This window comes from Podarcis muralis, chromosome 2 (assembly GCF_964188315.1).
Source record: "Podarcis muralis chromosome 2, rPodMur119.hap1.1, whole genome shotgun sequence".
Lineage (NCBI taxonomy): Eukaryota > Metazoa > Chordata > Lepidosauria > Squamata > Lacertidae > Podarcis > Podarcis muralis.
The window spans coordinates 82713851-82732985 of NC_135656.1; the positions used below are offsets into that span (position 1 = coordinate 82713851).

At 46.2% G+C, this 19135-nt stretch overlaps 1 protein-coding gene across 1 annotated transcript; it reads right to left on the minus strand.

Annotated features, from left to right (window-relative positions):
• Window positions 1-1506: 1506 nt before the first annotated feature.
• On the minus strand, window positions 1507-18516 carry DNASE1L3 (deoxyribonuclease 1L3). The gene is made up of 8 exons (XM_028721042.2): window positions 18261-18516; window positions 14502-14590; window positions 12776-12859; window positions 11417-11529; window positions 10063-10175; window positions 9198-9355; window positions 4255-4351; window positions 1507-2196 (listed from the first exon to the last, which is right to left on the minus strand). The coding sequence occupies exons 1-8, from the start codon at window positions 18390-18392 to the stop codon at window positions 2086-2088; spliced, it is 897 nt and encodes a 298-aa protein (XP_028576875.1). The 5' UTR covers window positions 18393-18516; the 3' UTR covers window positions 1507-2085.
• Between the last annotated feature and the right edge of the window lie 619 nt (window positions 18517-19135).

Consider the following 19135-nt stretch of genomic DNA (forward strand, 5'->3'; position numbering starts at 1 on the left):
GGCTTAGGATTTTAATACGTTAAGTGATAAATCAATATGTAGTAATGCTGAATTGAAAAGAAAGATGTTAAGTGAATAAGTTAATTTTTTTAAAGAATATTGGTATTGGAAAACTGTTAAAATGATTTACATTGAAATTCAACTAGGGGGATACGAGGAAGTCACTTAACAAAGTTTGGTGTAAATATAATGGAGTTTTATGTTTGTTTGTATTGTTTGTTTATTTGTTTGTTTGAAAATCTTTTGGAAAAACCAATAATTTTTTTTTAAAAGAAAAAAAGTGTGTTGGACTGGGGACTGCGAGTCCCATTTTGGCCATGCAGCTGACTGAGTGACCCTGGGCGAGTAATTGCTTCTCAACTTAACCCCCCTCACAGGTTTGTTGTGGGGGTTAAATGAGGAGAGAGAGAACCATGTGTGCCACCTTTAGCTCCTTGGAGAAAAAGGTGAGATACAAACGCAATGAATAAATGAAAAGGGTAAATGCACCAACCAGCTATCTCAGGATGCTTCTTCCACTCCCACTGGTGTTCTGCAATATGCAAAGAGGAGGGTGGGAAAACTGGCTGTACATGATTACAGATCTAAACAAAGGTGTGTTCCTCCTCTTCAGTTCTCACCCATTTTGCTGCTTTGCTTTTAAGGACAATCCTTTTTCTAGGTTCATATCAGCCTGCCATGTAATGCTACCTTCCATTGTGATCTTGGAGAACAGCCCTGTGTTACTTGTATCTCACTTCCAACATGCGGCATATTAATTGATCCAACAAAGGACATCGCTTTGTGCATGGTGTGCAAAGACAAACAATTTGAGTGAAGATAAAACAGATGGCTCCAAAAGAGAGAGAAAAGGACAAAAAGCCACCCAAGTCATTAATCAGTCTGACTTGAGGATAATTTTCCCTGTCACCTTAATACGGTAAGAAATTAGATCCTGAGCACCCAAGCAGGATCAAGCTGTGAAATAAAATTTAGTCTAGCATTACAGCATTCATCCTACTGGCCCATCTTCCAAACTGCAATAATCTAGAAAGGCAAATGTAAAGCATCAGAGACCCACATTTTCCAACCTACTTGCATGGTCTCAGTTCATCCACACTGAGCATTTGGGTTTGATTAAGGATGAGGGAGAAGACTTGATTAAATTTGTATGTAAGGTGAATATTCAGTAATTCACACTCCTTGGAACCATATGCTAACAGAAACACTGCTATTGTTCAATATTTGCAGTTCTCTGAATTTTGCCGCAAAGTTCTCCAACCAAGTAATGTGCATGAAAAGGCATATTCCAGGGGGTGGGGGTGTGTAGAAATGTGTATGCTCGTGAAAATATCACTCAAAAATACACTACATCAGATGAAATTGCTTATGTTAGGCAAGCTTACTTATAAAAACGTATGTATTAGAACGCTGATGAAATTTCTTGAGGGTTAAACTCCTCCCTCTGAACTGAACTTAAAATTGGAAAAACTGAAAAAACCTTAGGGCACATTCTTCTTGGATCTGATCTGAGGGGAGAGTTGAGTACTCAGTGTCTCAGTGCTAGGTTTTTATTTTGGTAACCTTTGGAGTTCCACCTAAATCAACAATTTCACATTTCTCTAACTTCAAAGAAGTGATGTGACGTGTGCGCGTGTGTGTGTGTGTGCATGCACCCACCTACAAGATTGGAGTCAGTCAATGGCAAAAAGTGTGTTTCTGTAGCTTCTTTCTGAGTTCTTCATTGTAAAATATCTTTGGCCAGAAGACCGACGTTGGGAACAGGCAGAGATGCCGAACAACTCTGAACAAATTGTTTCACCAAACAACCCCTGCTGAAGACATTGCTAAGGCATTCAGATTGCCTCACTGCGTTTGTCTTTCAGGTTACAGCAAAGTTAATTTTAGCTCGTTTATTTTATTTAACCTTGAATGCTTTGAACAATAAAAATAGTTTCGTTTTGCATATTTTTGGTGAAATAGGCCATATGGGAGGCCATATGGGAGGCCGATATACATCAAGGAAAAGGTCAGAAACTAAACCCACTCTTTTCTTGTGAATATACATCCAATTTCTTTTCTCTTTGGAGAACAGCAGTATCCTGTCTAGCCCTGTTGCAAGAGGCGCCTACGATTGCTTGCTCTTGCTCGTCTTGGGGACTGTCTGCTGGCTCTCAGCTGGAACTCTACTGGAAAGTGATCGCTCACTGCTAAAGCCTGCAGAGTAAGGGACACAATAGGTGGATTAATTGGACACCCTGTCCCTTGCATACAAATATTTAAAAGCCATACTGTGTTGAGTAAATGCCATTTGTTGCTATATGAAGCCACATAAAGATAGCCCCTAAGTGAGGTGCATAGCCCTTATTCTAGGGAAGCCACCAATAAATCTGGCTGCTTTGCTTTCAAACACCGAAAGCCAAATTGCTCAGGAAGGCTATGGATGTATCTGGCCGACAAGCACACATATGGGGCAGTCCATTGTACTTGGAATATGCAACCAACCTGAGAGCTCTACTACATTATAGCACAGGGAATAGATTGTGAAGACTGCAGCGCAATGCACTGTGTTAGTGTGGGTTTCCCCATGCCACATTAGCTTTCTTCGGGGGAACTTCTTGTGCATTCTGCCAATATGTGAGAAGGCTGTGCTGAGTAGTCCTGACCATGACATCACACCCTAGATCCATGCTTGCCATCTGTACATCCTTCCAGTGGTGTAGCATGGGTTGCCAGTGTCTGGGGCAAGGCAAGTATCCTTAGCACTGTCTGCTAATAGGCTGGAGTGAAGGGGCAATAGCTTGGCAGCCAACCCAAGTGGCAGCCATGGCCAAGGGAGAGTGGTCATGTTTCTAAAGCCCATGCAGAAGGCGCCCTAGCAACCAGCCATACCTCAAATCCGCTCCTCAGCCCATCCACATGAATATTGGGAGATATTCTGCGTTAGCAGGAGGGCCCACTATTATTTATTTTTTATTAATACTTCCCCCCCCCCTTTGTGCAGCCTGCACAAAGTCTCCCTCCCTGCAGACACTCCTGCTGTGTGTGCATAGGAACATAGGATCAGACCACTGGTCTTTGTAACTCAGCATTGTCCCCACTGACTGGAAGTGGCTCTCCAGGTTCAGGACAAGAGTCCCCCCTAGTCCTTCTTGGACAGCTCAGTTGGTTAAAGCATGGTGCCGATATTGCCAAGGTTGCAAGTTTGATCCCCGTATAGGACAGCTGCATTGCAGGGGGTTGGACTAGATGATCCTCAGGGCTTTCCCCAATTCTATAGTTCTGTGATTCTATAATTATTTAATCCTGGGCCCCTCTGCATGCACAGCAGATGCTATGCCACTGAGCTCTATCTCCTCCCAGGGACACTAGGAGGGAGGGGCTAGTTGGAGTGCCCTATCAGTGGCCGGACTCGCTGACAGAGCACATGGGCCATGTCACGGCTAAAAATTGGCCGCTGTTTCTTTAATGCTAAAAGGACTAAGTCAGCATGAGTCAGCGGCCTACAATGTCTCATGCAACCTTTCACCTAATTGTACCTGTATATACAGAGTGGTCAGTGTTAGTGTTGGGTGTGGGTTGGATGGTAGAAAGCTGGTTGCATTTGGTGTGTGTAAAAAGCTGTCAATCTCGATTGTGGTTGGAGAAGACAACTTTTTAAGAATAAAAGCAGCAATACTCTGCAAGAATACTCTTTCTCAAAGACTCTTTTGTGCCAACTAAGGTCTGAGGATTAGGTAAAGGAGTAAAAAAGGAGGTCAGAACCTTTTCTTTTTCAAACACTGGCAGGCCATTCATCTAAAGACTGCCAAAGTACAGCTCTAAAGCGGCGTATTTTGTTATCAGCTCACGGTTTAGCCACTGATGCAGCTGCAGGTACTACATAAATCATGTTCTTGGCTCCTCAGTCGTTGGAGTTGTGTTACTCCAGCTGTTTACGTAGCTTGATCCACACAGGTCTCTGATTTGCATAGACAAACACAGTGGGGGATAAAGTGATGGAAGTATGTTGGCTGCACACATGGCACACACCTGTCTATCTGTGCAGATGGGCCTGGAATTCTGTTATGTGATTCCCTATATTTCTCAACTCATGGTTCTTCCTGCTTCTCGGCTCCACCTGCTTGTTTCCCCTCGACTGCCTGCCTGCCTGCCTCTCTCACTGGTCTGCTTCCCCAGTTTTGACACAGCGCAGCTGTGGACTCAAGCCCCGGCGGATGCAGGACGAGAACGCAAAAACACTCCGCTTGTGTACTATTCCTGTCTTACACAAACCTGTGCTTCCGTCATCGAAAAGGCTCTCTGAAAATCAAAGATGCCGGCTGAGTCTGGCACAGCAGCATTTATGAGTTTATCCCCACGGAGCACAATCCTGTAAGAGGCGAAAACAAGACCACTGGGTGTTAGCCTGCTGTGCAGGAGGAGAATACATATGCTGCTGTCAGAAAGAAAAGGTGAGCAGGGAGCAGGGTGGGTTTTGATAGCACAAAGATGAATTCGCAAGCGACCCAGAGGCAAGGCAAGGAGAGTTGCCTGCAAACTTCAGCAATTAAGCTGATCCACAAATAGCTTGTCTCTCAGTTGCTATTTCATCTTTCTGTGGGTGGTAGAGGACGATGGAAAATGGCAATTTAAGTGCCTCAATAGTGCATCAGTTTCCATTAGTCATAAAGATAGGAAAAACAAAAGAATAACCAATTAAAATTATCCCAAACATAGTGGGTTCTCAAGTATTTCTGGCTGAGCTGCATAGATACAGGTAAGCTTAAGTGCTTGTTATTAGGCCTGCTTCTGATATTCTTGTTCTGGTGTCAGGCCTTCCTTGGTAAGTCAAAATTCTGAGAAGCATGAAAGTTAGCCAGCTGCGTATCTCAGATCATGGATGGGGAACCTCAGGCCCAGGGGGGAGCAAAAAGGCCCCCCTCCAGCCTCTCTATCTTGGCCTTGGGACTCTCACCAATTCACCACCGCTTAGGGATGCAGTTACTAACCCAATGATACCAGCCTTTTTCTCCATCTAATTCTGCAATGCGAAGTCCTCTGGAGATCTTCAGGGATTGAATGTTTGCTTTCAGCTGGGCGAAGTTCATTCCACTGCAGGTAGGCTGCCACAGGGATACCCACCCACCCACCTGACACATTTGTGCAGTGCTTTGTGCAAAAAACAACCAGAGAAGAGCTTCCCCAAGTGATTTCTCTCTTTCTCCCAAACTGCCCGTCCTCACACAACTATGTTCAGACATCACTAATCATCCTGGCACTACCTGATGCACAGTGCTGGGAAAGGAGGCTGGATTGTGACTCAGAAGTACACTCCTATCTAACACAGCGCTTGCTTGCCAGCTGTTTCGGGAACAAGGGAGGGAGGTGATCTTGCCAAGGGTAACAGCATGGGCAGAGGGAGGGAAAGTGCTGTGCCAACAGCAGGGAATGAGCTCATCATGAGCATCAGTATGTTCAGGTGATTATCCTGGCAGACTTCATGGAGGTCAAAAGTTTTCTGTCTGGAAATCAACCAAAGGACTTGCACAGGGAGGAAGACAATGTGCAACCCAGGAATGGTTCTGTCGCAAACGCTGCAATTAACTTGCCCTTACTGCCTCTCAGTGGGGGATCACAGTGGTGGCTAACCTGCTTCCCCGGATCACTGATGCAACATTCTGACTCCTCTGTAGACTTTTAAATATTTTAGAATGGTTTCAGTTGTTCTCATTCTTTTTTTCTTGCATGGCGCAGTAGGATGTGCAACAATGATGGAATATAATGAATTAAACAAAACGTGTGCAACAAGGCAGGTATGAAGTAAGGTGGCATTCAAGTTCACACAGTAGTGCATATATGAACATAGGATGAGAGCGCAGGATTAGGCCAATGGCCCTTTTAGCCCAGCATCATGTTCTCACAGTAGCCACCTAGATACCTGTGGGAAATCTGCAAGCCCAAGAGCGCTCTCCCCGCCTGCAGGTTCCAGCAACTGGCAATTAGAAGCACTGCTGTCTCCAACTGTGGAGGAAGAGCATAGTCATCCTGGCTAGGAGCTGTGGATAGGCTTATTCCCCATGAATTTGCCCAATCCTCTTAATGCCATCCAAGTTGGTGGCGATCATTGTCTTTTATGGGAGCGAGTTCCATAGCCTATGAGCTGTGTGAAACAGTACATTCTTTTATCTGTCCCACATCTTCCAATATTCAGCTCCATTGGAGCTCCATGAATTCTAGTGTTGTGAGGGAGGAAGAAAAACTTTTCTCTATGAAGCCCATTGTGCCTTGGTAATTGTTGGCATCTGCCTGTCTCGAGAAACAATGGAGTGTGCTTCTCGGGGTGAAGTCAAATCGCTGTGTTAGCAGCACCGAAGTGACCTCCTGAGGCATAAACCTGGGCAGTGTGTATGGAGGTCTGGGCTGCCCAGGCGACAAGACCCCCACCTCAGCCTCACTGATGTGGTCCAAAGGAAAGTAGAGCAATACTTTGGGCATCAGCTTGGTTGCAGGAGCTACTAAAAGAAGGCATACAAGACACCATCCAACCACCTTGGGGCCTCCTCTCTGGATTTGTGTAGGGTTTACCCCTCCCCCAAAGATGTCCCCCAAGGCAGCGGAGGTTTAGGATCAGAGTTTTCCTTCTCCTAGATGAGCTACCTTCCCAGGTTGACGAGCCCCACCTGCCCCTCACTTCCCTCTACAGTATATGCAGAAACCACCTTCTTGACTGGTGGACCCACTATTGGTCTCGTCTGCTCAATCTGCCAGAGCCTGTCTTCACACGCAGGGGAAGTCCCTAACTCACCGAGGGTTTGAGATAGCATTGGTATAGCTTTATTCTTCTGAGCCAAGGAACAGGAAGAATGTCTTCACACCCTGTCACATAAACAATGGATTTCACTCCCGAAATAGTCACCATGTGTGGCTTTTAAAAAAAGGATTACCGTATTTTTCGCACCATAGGACGCACTTTTTCCCTCCCAAAAAGCAAGGGAAAATGTGTGTGCATCCTATGGAGCGAATGCAGGCTTTCGCTGAAGCCTGGAGAGTGAGAGGGGTCGGTGCGCACCGACCCCTCTCGCTCTCCAGGCTTCAGGAAGCTATCCGCTAGCCGTGGGAGACCCAGCTCTCCCACGGCTAGCGGACTGCTGCGCTAATCCAGAAGCTTGGGGCGTGCGGAGCACAGCGCGCCCCAAGCTTCTGGGTGCCGGCAAGGTCTCGCTAGCCCTGGGAGAGCCCCGCGACGTTGCGTGGCTCTCCCAGGGCTAGCGAAGCGCCGCGCTAATCCCGAAGCTTGGGGCGCGTGGAGCTCAGCGCGCCCCAAGCTTCTGGGTGCCGGCAAGGTCTCGCTAGCCCTGGGAGAGCCCCGCGACGTTGCGTGGCTCTCCCAGGGCTAGCGAAGCGCCGCGCTAATCCCGAAGCTTGGGGCGCGTGGAGCTCAGCGCGCCCCAAGCTTCTGGGTGCCGGCAAGGTCTCGCTAGCCCTGGGAGAGCCCCGCGACGTTGCGTGGCTCTCCCAGGGCTAGCGAAGCGCCGCGCTAATCCCGAAGCTTGGGGCGCGCGGAGCTCAGCGCGCCCCAAGCTTCTGGGTGCCGGCAAGGTCTCGCTAGCCCTGGGAGAGCCCCGCGACGTTGCGTGGCTCTCCCAGGGCTAGCGAAGCGCCGCGCTAATCCCTAATCTTGGGGCTTCGGGATTAGCGCTCCGCTCAGCCTGCTTCCCGGAGCGCCAGGCGCCCTGAAAGCAGAGCTCCAGGCGCTTCGGGAACACATCCGCAGCATGGGGAGCCTTGCAGGAATTCCCCACAGGGCTCCCCACGCTGTGGATAGCAGCCTGCTGCCTGGCGGGTGGGGCGCCCTGAAGCAGAGCGCCCCTCGCGCCAGGCATACATCCGCAGAGTGGGGAGCCTTGCAGGAGTTCCCGACAAGGCTCCCCACGCTGCGGATAGCAGCCTGCTGCCTGGCGGGTGGGGCGCCCTGAAGCAGAGCGCCCCTCGCGCCAGGCAGACATCCGCAGAGTGGGGAGGCTTGCAGGAGTTCCCGACAAGGCTCCCCACGCTGCGGATAGCAGCCTGCTGCCTGGCGGGTGGGGCGCCCTGAAGCAGAGCGCCCCTCGCGCCAGGCAGACATCCGCAGAGTGGGGAGGCTTGCAGGAGTTCCCGACAAGGCTCCCCACGCTGCGGATAGCAGCCTGCTGCCTGGCGGGTGGGGCGCCCTGAAGCAGAGCGCCCCTCGCGCCAGGCAGACATCCGCAGAGTGGGGAGGCTTGCAGGAGTTCCCGACAAGGCTCCCCACGCTGCGGATAGCAGCCTGCTGCCTGGCGGGTGGGGCGCCCTGAAGCAGAGCGCCCCTCGCGCCAGGCATACATCCGCAGAGTGGGGAACCTTGCAGGAGTTCCCCACAGGGCTCCCCACGCTGCGGATAGCAGCCTGCTGCCTGGCGGGTGGGGCGCCCTGAAGCAGAGCTCCCCGCCCGCCAGACAGACATCGACCAGCCCCACAAGCTTGGGGGACAGCAGGGAGGCGCAGTGCCACTATCCCGCTGTTCCTCGACCTGGTTCGGTTTCCCTGACCTGCTTTTGGGGGGGAAATAAAGGGGATTTTTTTTTCCTTTATTCCCCCCCCCCAAAAAACTAGGTGCGTCCTATGGTCCGGTGCGTCCAATCGTGCGAAAAATACGGTAGATAAATGAATGGCCATGATGACTATGTTCCACCCTTCACTGCTGGAGGCAGTATGTCTCTGAATACCTGCTGCCAGGAATTGTAAGTGGGGAGAGCGCTGTTGTGGTGAGGCCCTGCTTGTGAGTTTCCCTTAGGCATCTGATTGGCTGCTTAGAGAACAAGATGCTGGACTCTGATAGGTTTTTGGCAGGACTCTTACGTTCCAGTGTATGTTCTTAAGAAATAATGGAACAGTGGAAGCTAGATTGGCCAATCTGCTCCAGTCCAGGAAAGCCACAGTCTCCAGCTGCCTAGGCCCATTTCTTGCACTTGTCACAGATTGGTTATCCATAGATAAATAGCTAGATGTGTTGTCACACAGGTAAGAGACCAAATATGCAATAATTTATCCATGCATAGATAGCCCAGGTGCACATTTCCCCCCTCACAATATTAGTAAATCAACATGCATTTTGTTAAGGTAACCAGCAGAGTTCTTCCAACACTGCAGATAATAGGTAGCTTAGCAGAGGCTCTAGATGGGAGGGTTCACAAGTCAGCTCTAAAACCAGCTGTTACCTGTCATAGGGGCAGCGGGTGCTGGCTTTCACCGTTGTGTCAGTTTTGTCATCAATCAGCCAAACAAATTCAGTGTGATTTCTCAGTCTGATATTCTTCCAGTGTTTCTTCGCAACATAGCCACAGCCAGCATTGAAGTCTCCCATGAAGATGAAATTCTACAAGGTGGGGCAGGAGATTGTGAAAAGACAAATTTGAAGAGACAGGATTGCAGAAAGCAGGGCTGTAAGGTATGACAACTTCCTCCACCACTTTTTATTATTGGGAAAGTAAAGTGATCTATTTTGAGCTTCTTAGCAAAGGTGCCTTATCATGGCAGCAAGCGCACCCAGATCAGACTGGCTCACAGAGTCACTGATGAATTTCTCTGGATGTGCCAACCACATATGAGAATTATCTCAATAGATCTTCAGGTGCAAAGAGATCTATGGGGAGTATCAGAGAAATGAAAAAGGAGAGGAAGTTAATGGTGTGTGATTATGAGGAAGAGGGAGAGATAAAATTCTGAAATGACTTCATTCATTAGTACGGATGACAGGCAGTAGTAATCCTGTCTCCAGGAACATGGCCGGGCTGCTCAGAACCACCAAGCCACACTTTGACTTTAGGAGAAGTGCAGTAGCTCAGTGGTAAAGCCTCTGCTTGGCATGTGGAAGATCACAATCCCTGGTCTCTAGGTAGGGCTGAGAGAGACCCCCATCTGAAATCCTGGACAGCTCCTGCCAGTCAACACAGAGAAAGCTGAGCTAGATAGACCATTGATCTGACTCAGCAGAAGGCAGCTTTCTAAGTTCCGATGTTCACAGGGGTGGGGTGATATTCAGCACAACTTTAGCACAAACGCACCAAGGAAACAGCGACTGACCTCAGACTTCAAGCGTTGTCTTACATCTAAGTACACATCATAGAGTTCATCAATTTCCCGAACAGCCATTTCAGGTGTTGTGTGCAGAGGGATTATCACAAATTCCCTGACCACTTAAGAAGCAAACATTGAAAAACAAGAAGATCAGCATTTCCAAAACTCACTCCCATCATGGTTAGAAAAACTGACAGATCTAATATGTTTATTAGGTATATTGCCTTTTACAGGTCATGGATATTGGAGGGTCTTGTATTTGCATTGGAACTGCTCTCACCAGCATGTGGTCTTTTTCCATTCAAGGATGTGTGTTGGGAATCCTATCCTTATATCCAATTTGAAAACTGGGATGAAAAAGGACATCTTGATGTTGACATGTTAGCATTGCAAAATATGCATATTCCCAGGTCTAGATCAGGGGAGGGGAAGGGGGCACATGCCCTGGGCAGCAGATTGGGGTAGCGGCAAAACAGCATCCTGCCCTGCGGCACGGGAGAAAGAGGACAGGGGTACACAATGACCTCGGTGCATGTTTGGTGACTCCTTATGGTCTGGCAGGCTGCTGCTGCTTAGAAAGGCGCAGCTCTTTGCCTGCGCCTGTCGTCCTCTCAGTGATGGCGGTGGAGACTACATGAAGCTGCAAGAGAAGGGGTGGTAGCAGTGCAGACTTTTGCCCCCTCCAGCAAAATTTGTAGACCCAGCCCTGCACATTATTGTATGGACCTTTAAACCTCAATATATTAATGAGAATTAGGATTCAACCATTTAAATCATGTGCCACACTGCATTCCTCTTGCTACTTACTACCCTATCTTCAGATGTTTTCTATGTGCAGCTATCTAGCTCTAGGACATTAATCACGCTTAGAAGCCTAGCTGCTATGCAGTGCTGGAAAATGTTGAAGTCAACAGATCTCATTGCAAAGTGCTTGGAATTTTACAGTCTTGACTTGTTTAATGTTTAGGACCTTCATTAAATTTAGCACAAATAAGTCAACATGCGGCGAGTTCTGGATTATGCTTGTGGTTCTACAAAAGGCTGCAATCAAGGGTGGATTAATCGTGAAGTTAAAGAAGCTGCAGAGTAACCTCAGCCAAATTGGGATTGAAGAGTGCTCTGTGGCTCACAGAATCCCATGAAGGCCCATAATGCATTTCCACTCCTGAAACTAAGCAGGCTTGGCCCCATAAGCTGCCTAGACAGCAGGCCCTACATTAAGGCTTGCCATTCGGAGCTCATCAGTGGAGTCTAAAATAAAGATCTGGGGCTTCCCTAGTGCTCATCCTTTTCCTGTATCTCTGCTTGTGGGTTATGAAAGACACAGAAGGAGGATAGTGCATGCTCAGCAATGTCTCACCAGTTTTTGGAGAAGAGAACCAGACAACATAAGGCTCCCTGGAAAGTGCATCTTCGTCATCAGGCTGCAGATCGGGATACTGATAGATTTGCTTCACTGACACCATTTTTGATCTGAAGTGTGAATTAACATACAGATAGAATATCAGCTCTCTCAAATAGTTTAGACCTTTTAAAAAAAATAATGTATAGGCTGATTTTCTGTCCCAAGATCCACAAGGCAGCTAATAGATAAGACTACAATGAACAATGAAAATGCTGCAAAAAAGCAAGCTAGTTTTCATAATCTCAAATTTTCTTGCTCAGTATTACAACTACCTGAAGCTATGAAATCCTTGCATGTTCTGCTGTATAAGTGGGGTGAAAATGCATTTCAGGAACAGAAAATCATGTGTTCAGAGTTATGTGGTGGTGGTGGTTTTTTGTTTTGTTTTTACAGAAGCATCAACCCACCACAGTCCTAAAAAAGGGAAGCATGTCTATATGAGAAATGTTCAGAGCTTAATGCTTGGATGCCATGAAGCCAGTGAGATGCTGTGAGAGGGCAATATAAAACAAAAAGTGATGCAACAAGGGGATGTTAGTGCAGATCAGGGTTAGCCAATGTGGTGTCCTCAAGATGTTGTAGGACGACTCCCATTGTTGCTGACCACTGACCATGCTGCCTGTGAACTGATGGGAGCTGAAGTCCAATGTCTGGAGGCTACCCTTGGTGAGGATACTTAAAGTAGTTTTGCAGGTGAGAAGATCTGTTGCAAGTTAGTTTTTGCTTATTCATCGAATGGAAAAAGGCAAATGGGAGATACTAGTCTTTGGATCCAATAACATCCATATATCTGAAAGAAATATGAATACTGCTTCTGTACAGTGAGTAGCACTGGAAGAAATCCTTGTTTGACCAATAGGCCACCATGGTCAATGGTCAATAAGTCCATCACTTCCAGGGTGCTCTATAGGCATTTTCCCAAGGGGAAGGAAGGGTTGTTTCGCTGGTTTCAGTTTGGGAGTCTCCTGCAAAATCCAATGCTTTCAAGTCATGTGTGAACGCGCTGATAGCATTGTGAGCACAAATCATCATGAATGTGCAATAAAAAGGGTGTCTGGAGAGGCCCCCAATATTACAGCTAGTATAACCACTCCCAAGTCTGCCAAGCCAATCTAGATGCCCCAGAGGAGTCTTTTATTCTTATTTATTACCCAGTATCATCAGAGAGTACAGAGTGTAATAAGTATACAAAAGACAGGTCCCTTGCCCCAAGAGGAATACAATCTAAACTGGGAATTGAAGGCTAATGCACCAGCTTATTTCCCTGCAGTTTCCAAAGAATGCCACATGCAGAAAGTTGCAAAATGCACTTACCTGTAGAAAAAAGCATATTGTTCCTTATAGGTCCTTCTTCCTAACCGATTGCTGACCACATAACTGTACTTTTCTTGCGAGTGACTAGAGAAAAATGATTATTTTTTATATATTTGAAAGAATACACAGGAAACACACACAGCATTGTGAAACACAAACAGTGGCCAATGCTTCTGGCTCTGGCATGTGGAGGAGCTCACTGCTTAACTATCTGAGCAAAATCCCCTTTCTGCCCTGACACAGTCCATCCCAAGGTTCTCCTGCTCTGCTAGGTGGGATGGTCTGCAGCGTGGATAATGTTTCTGGGGGGAATATCATACCATAGGGAAGGGGAACCAGTGGTCCTCCAGATGTTGTTGGACGCCATCTTCCATCAGCCCCAGCCACCATGGCCAATGGTCAGGGATGATGGGAGTTGTCTAAGAAGACCCACAGGTTCCCCATCTCTGGCAGAGAAAGAGGGCTAGTGCAGTGATTTCCCAAACAATGTGTTGTGAGGGGGCCTGAAGTGTGAGTTAAGGAATTAATCCACCATATTGGAGGCATCCACCATGGCATGCTTGAAAAGGGGAGGCCTCCTTGAGCATTGATTCTCCTCTCCTCTGCCATAGTTGGTCACCTCCTGAGGCCTACATCCCAGAAGGGGCCCACTGGCCCTTCTCTTCCTACTTCTAGCTTTTGCTACTTAGAAACATTGAAAGCTGCCTTTCAATGAGATCAGTGTTGTCCTCATTGACCGGCAGTGGTTCTCAGGGGTTTATAGCAGGGAATATTCCCAGCCAAAGGTGTCATGGGCTTTGAAGATGCTTGAACTCAGAGCGAAAGAGAGAAAAGCTCTAAGAGGAAGGCATGCTTGGCAAACCCTCACCATGATCAACTCCTGCCCGGAAACCTATGTCCCCACTGTGGAAGGATATGTGGATCCAGAATTGGCCTCCACAGTCACTTAAGGATTCACTGTTAAAACCATGTTTATGGAAGACAATCTTACTTGGCTACGAGTGATTGCTAAAGAAGAAGATCCCCAGCCCTAACTGGTGAATGAATGAATTTTATTATTATGGTCACAGACCAGTTCCGACTCACTTACAATCAGGAAAATCATAAAACACAACTGGTGATGTCAATTTGAGTCACACAACTCAAATTGATTCACTTTTTTGTTGTATACACACCTCAACAAAGTTTGAGAGTGTGGTGATCTGTCGTGGAGCAACCCTATTGAAGAAGACAACAGTGGTTATCCAGACCTAGTTGCTGGTTGCGAAGGGGCCTTCCATGACAGTTCAAGCTTCAGGGCCCTAAAATTGTAGGTCCTCCACTGGGTGCCACATCCTGTTTAGTCACCTGAGGTGAAACAGGAAGCTGGTGCCACCGCTGCCAGTCTCCCTTACTTGGGTCGTGCAGCAGTGCCCATGAAGCTGTGGTGGATTCTGAAGAGATCTCGTGATATCTCACCAGAAACTACCACTGCTTCTACACCATTAGTGGGGGTGGCGGGGTGGGGAGTCTCTGGGGGTGCTGCCTTGTAGCACTCTACCACCAAAGGAGGCTGCCTCATCCTGCCTCATGGGCCACCAGACCCTAATAAACAGCAATGGCAGTAGCAAGGAGGTGGGCCAGCTGAGAAGTGGGCCTACTGAAAGCTTTTTGCCCAAGACCCCAACTCCAAAAAACCCTTGATCTGACCCTGCATGTTTTAATAAATTTGATATTCACATCTCACCCATTCAGTTTCTCTAAGAGGAAGGGGCATAGCCTGTTGCTGTTGTCCTTTATTTCCATCAGTAGCATGATGTCACACTGAGAAATAACCTGCAGGAGGAAAGAAAGAACTTTCTTAAGAATGCTTTATTTGACACACTTGGAATTCCCAGAATGAACAGGCTTTGCATGCCTCCTGAACATTTCACCTATCAGAAATGGGCTTCAAAAAAATTCCTGGTCTTTCAGCTCCTGAGTTGGAGGGAAGACAGAAGCAAAATTCTGAGAGTAGCATGAATATTCTCGAAGCACTCTCACTATGTTCAGTCCAAACGCATCTATCCTTTTCCAAATCCATACCATGAAAAAGACTGTTTCTGCAAGTTTGAAACAAACTGTGCATGGCACTGATTAGCTGATCCCTCAGTGATTTCGCATGCTCCCCCATTTTCCAAAGCACTTTTGTGCAAATCCCCCCCCAACTCTTCTTTAAAAAGGTGGATAAATGGATAAATGTGGGAACAGTTATGTGGTACGTGAAAAAAAAAGTTTAGAAAGTGTACAGCCCATCTGCAGGCCACTGTTCTTGATAGATGAAGGGATTTAGAGAGAGGCAAAGCCAATTAATGTATTGTGTATTCTAGAATTCCAGATATCTCAAAGCTAGTGGCTGAGGCAGTATTTGATTTGCTGGTATTCACATCTGTTGTGAAGCCATGGAAAATAATGGGTGGAAGACTATATAAATACTGTGAGACTATCCTTTAAGAAATGGGATGATGTTCCAAGAGATTGAAAGGGTTGCGTAAGTGAAAATTCTAAAGTGTCTTAAGGTACACAGACAGGTTCATGCCTCTGTACTCTGCATTCACTAGCAGCAAACCAATAAAAGAATACAATTATGATTTATATTATATTACATCAACTATTAAACTTCTATCTCACATCCCTCCCAAATGAGCTCTGGGTGACAACCAAAGAAACCCCTGGCAAAACGATGCAATTAAAAATGAATAAAGACCTATTAAAACAGTTCAAAACATTAAGAACATCTAAAAACATTGTCATAATTTCATTCATTTATTCAAACAATTTATAGGCTGCTCTTCGAAGCAGAACTTCAAGGTGGCTTACACAGTAAAAGCTTTTTAAAAACAACACCCCACCTCAAAAATATACAGTGGTGCCCCGCAAGACGAATGCCTCGCAAGACGATTTTCCCTATGGGCTTGCTTCGCAAGACGGAAACGTCTTGCGAGTCTTGCGATTTTTTTCGCTCCCCCCCCTTTTTCTAAGCCGCTAATAGCCTTTTAGCCGCTAAGCCGCTAAGCCTTTAATAGCCGCTAAGCCGCTAATAGCCTTTTAGCCGCTAAGCCGCTAAGCCTTTAATAGCTGCTAAGCTGCTAAACCGCTAATAGCGCTAATCTGCTAAGCCGCTAATAGGGTTGCTTCGCAAGACGAAAAAACCGCTAGACGAAGAGACTCCCGGAACAGATTATTTTCGTCTTGCGAGGTACCACTGTAAACACAAGATGATATCGACAAAATGCCCCAACACTAAATGAGGCGGCAATAAGCTGAGATGGGTTTCTTATGGGGAGAGTTCAGCTATACAGGCACTCAGCTGAGGTGCCCAAACCTTCTCTTTCTTGCAGAAACAACCAAAGTGAGATGGAGTCTTTTGGCAAAATATTTGGAGAATGAAGTCTACCAGGTCAGGTGCAACCAGACTGCCAGGGTGCTTCTTTGAAACAATTAAAAACACCCTTTATTTGGCTTGTTATCACATTAAAACAGCACATGGTGGCTAGTGTGCTGGATTTGGACTGAAGTGGAGTGGGGGAGTCCCAGTTTAATATGCTGCTCCACAATACAGTGGTACCTCGGGTTACATACGCTTCAGGTTACAGATTCCACTAACCCAGAAATAGTACCTCGGGTTAAGAACTTTGCTTCAGGATGAGAACAGAAATCGTGCAGCGGTGGCGCAGCAGCAGCAGCAGCAGCAGCGGGAGGCCCCATTAGCTAAAGTGGTACCTCAGGTTAAGGACTGTTTCAGGTTAAGAACAGACCTCCAGAATGAATTAAGTTCTTAACCCAAGGTACCACTGTAAAACTTACTGGCTGAACTTGGGATAGTCACTACCTCTCAGCCTAACATACCCAAAGAATTGGTATGAGGATAAAAATTGCTTTACGGCTAGCTCAATCTTTTCTTGCCATGTTCCTCTACTGCTGTTTTGATGTTGCGCTATATGCTGTGTTTCTGCTGCTTTATCAATATGCATTTTGCAAGGACATCATGTTGTCTTTAATATTATTTTATTGTCCTCTTGTGTGATTGCAAGCCACCTTGTGATTTCCCCCCCCCCCCATGAAAAGACAGGACGTGAATAAAATAAGTCTGCAACCCAATGCCCTTGTACCTGGGGAATAGGCCGCATTGAACTCAGTGGAACTCCTGAATAGACATAGAAAGTACATATAAAGTTGAAACATTGACAAAGATAATGTAGGGGATGAGGAGAGAGTCCATGTTGTCCTGAGCTCTTTGGAGGGAGGGGAAACATTAAATATAGAGTCAGGGAAGAATAATGCATTTAGCTTAAAAGCAAGCCCTGGAATCGATCAACCTATCTTAGACATGTTCATTAACTTCAATGGGTCTACTCTGAATAAACTTGTGCATGTTCCAGTATGAAGCTATTGGCAGGCTTCATTTGGGGAAGGATGATGGTCCATGACAGAGGACTGTGGAAAGTCTCCAGATCAACCCCCAGCATCTCCAAGTAGGGCTGGGATTCCTCTCTAAAATCCTGGAGATCCTCTCTCAGTCAGACAATACTAAACTGGCTGGACCAATTACCTGTCTCAGTATATGGCAGCTTTCTGTGTTCCTATGTTTAAAGGACAAACTATAGCTGTAATGGTGGCAGAAGATCCATAGAGGCATCTGAATTGCTGACTTGAATTTAGCATTCATGTATTTTGTGCTGAATCACTGGTTTAAAGCCACTCAGCCAAATTAGCATTTTGGGCCACTTTTTAAAAATAAAATAAAATTACAGAAATGAGTCTGCAAGCAGATGCAGAAATAGTCATGTCACGAAACGCTGCGTGTGCCCTCATTTTGTCACTGTCAAACAAAATACTTGAAGTTCATAATTTGCTGGGAGACGAAGGATTCAGAACAGCAGTTGCATTTGTACGTCTTCTTGTACACTTTAGAAGCACTAAATGGCTTCAAGCCGAGCTCGTTGCAATGCAAAGGCGATGTATCGTTCTTGTTTACAAGCATCCGATGCACAGGTTTTTGAATGGCACCAAAGTGCTTAAATCACTCGGAAGGTGTTTATAATACAATCACTTTTGTCTGCAAGGGTCCAACTTATTTTGTGATTGTAATTTCTCCTTAATGAGACCAGAGTACTTCATAGTGGTGATTAAACAAATTAAGCATGCTAGTAACGAAGCAACGTCTGATGAGACTATAGATGAGAGGGGGACAATTTTTCTTGCCCATCCCTCATGTTCATCTGCAACAGCATTCAGCATTGTATTTCTGCTAGATTTAATGTGTAAATAAATCTTGCTGAACATATGGCTTCAGGTCTGCAAATTGATTCTTCCGCTGTTAGGAACACAGCAGATTTATTAATGCTCAGCCATTCATTAGCAGGACTTGGCTGCGTGAAGATAAAATACCCTGAAAGATGAGCTAGATAAAATGTCCCTCCGTTCAGCTGAGTATTTATTTAATCCCGTAGAGCGAACAACATACCTCTACAATGACATCCAAGATTTCTGGTCTTGTTCGCTTGGCTTCTCCAAATGACCTCACGTTGAAAGAGCAGATTTTAAGGCTCAGAGCTGCGTGAAAAGACAAAAGCAGAAACAGAGAAACGCACAGCATCTTTTCAAACCTGGGCCAAAAGAAAACACAGTGAGGTGTCCTTCTCTCACTCAGCACTTGGTCTGCAAAAACCAGTGGAATTTAGCTCTTTATATTTCATGATTCCTATGCAAATTAAGGTGCATGTCACTGGCTTCTTCCACAGGTCATCAACTTCTCTATTTTTGGGACTAACATCTGCTGCTGAGGAACTCAACTTTTTGCCATAGGGGATTACCTGAATTTAGAGCCAACTTCCACAATTGACTAGGCTTCTTCTTGAACCTCATGGGAGAATACAAAACTGAAGTTTGTTCCGAGTTCCTTATTTACGGAAACGTTCACAGCAAAGTTCGATAAGAAGACTTAATAAGGAACTGGTTGATGTGCTCTTGCACCTCATAAGAAATGCTGACCCACCCCATATTTTGTGTGTGTGTGTGTGTGTGTGTGTGTGTGTGTGTGTCTGCTTTCAGGTCCACAGCAATTCTCTGCTATCAAAACTGTTGGTTTGCCACAAGGCTCTTAAACACATGATGACCACCCCCCCCCCCGATGGTGATTGCAGATAGAGTGGGAATGTGCACCCACGACTAAGATTTTGGAGCAATCCACATCCCTATAAAAGCATCCCCTATGAGATGGTACACAACTGTACCCAATCTAATGCTTTAAAAGGGATCCAGTTCTCCTCTACTATCCAGTCAGCAAGAAGGGAAGAAATGGGTTTTTCTTTTTACAGTATTAGGTATTTTGTGGTTTTA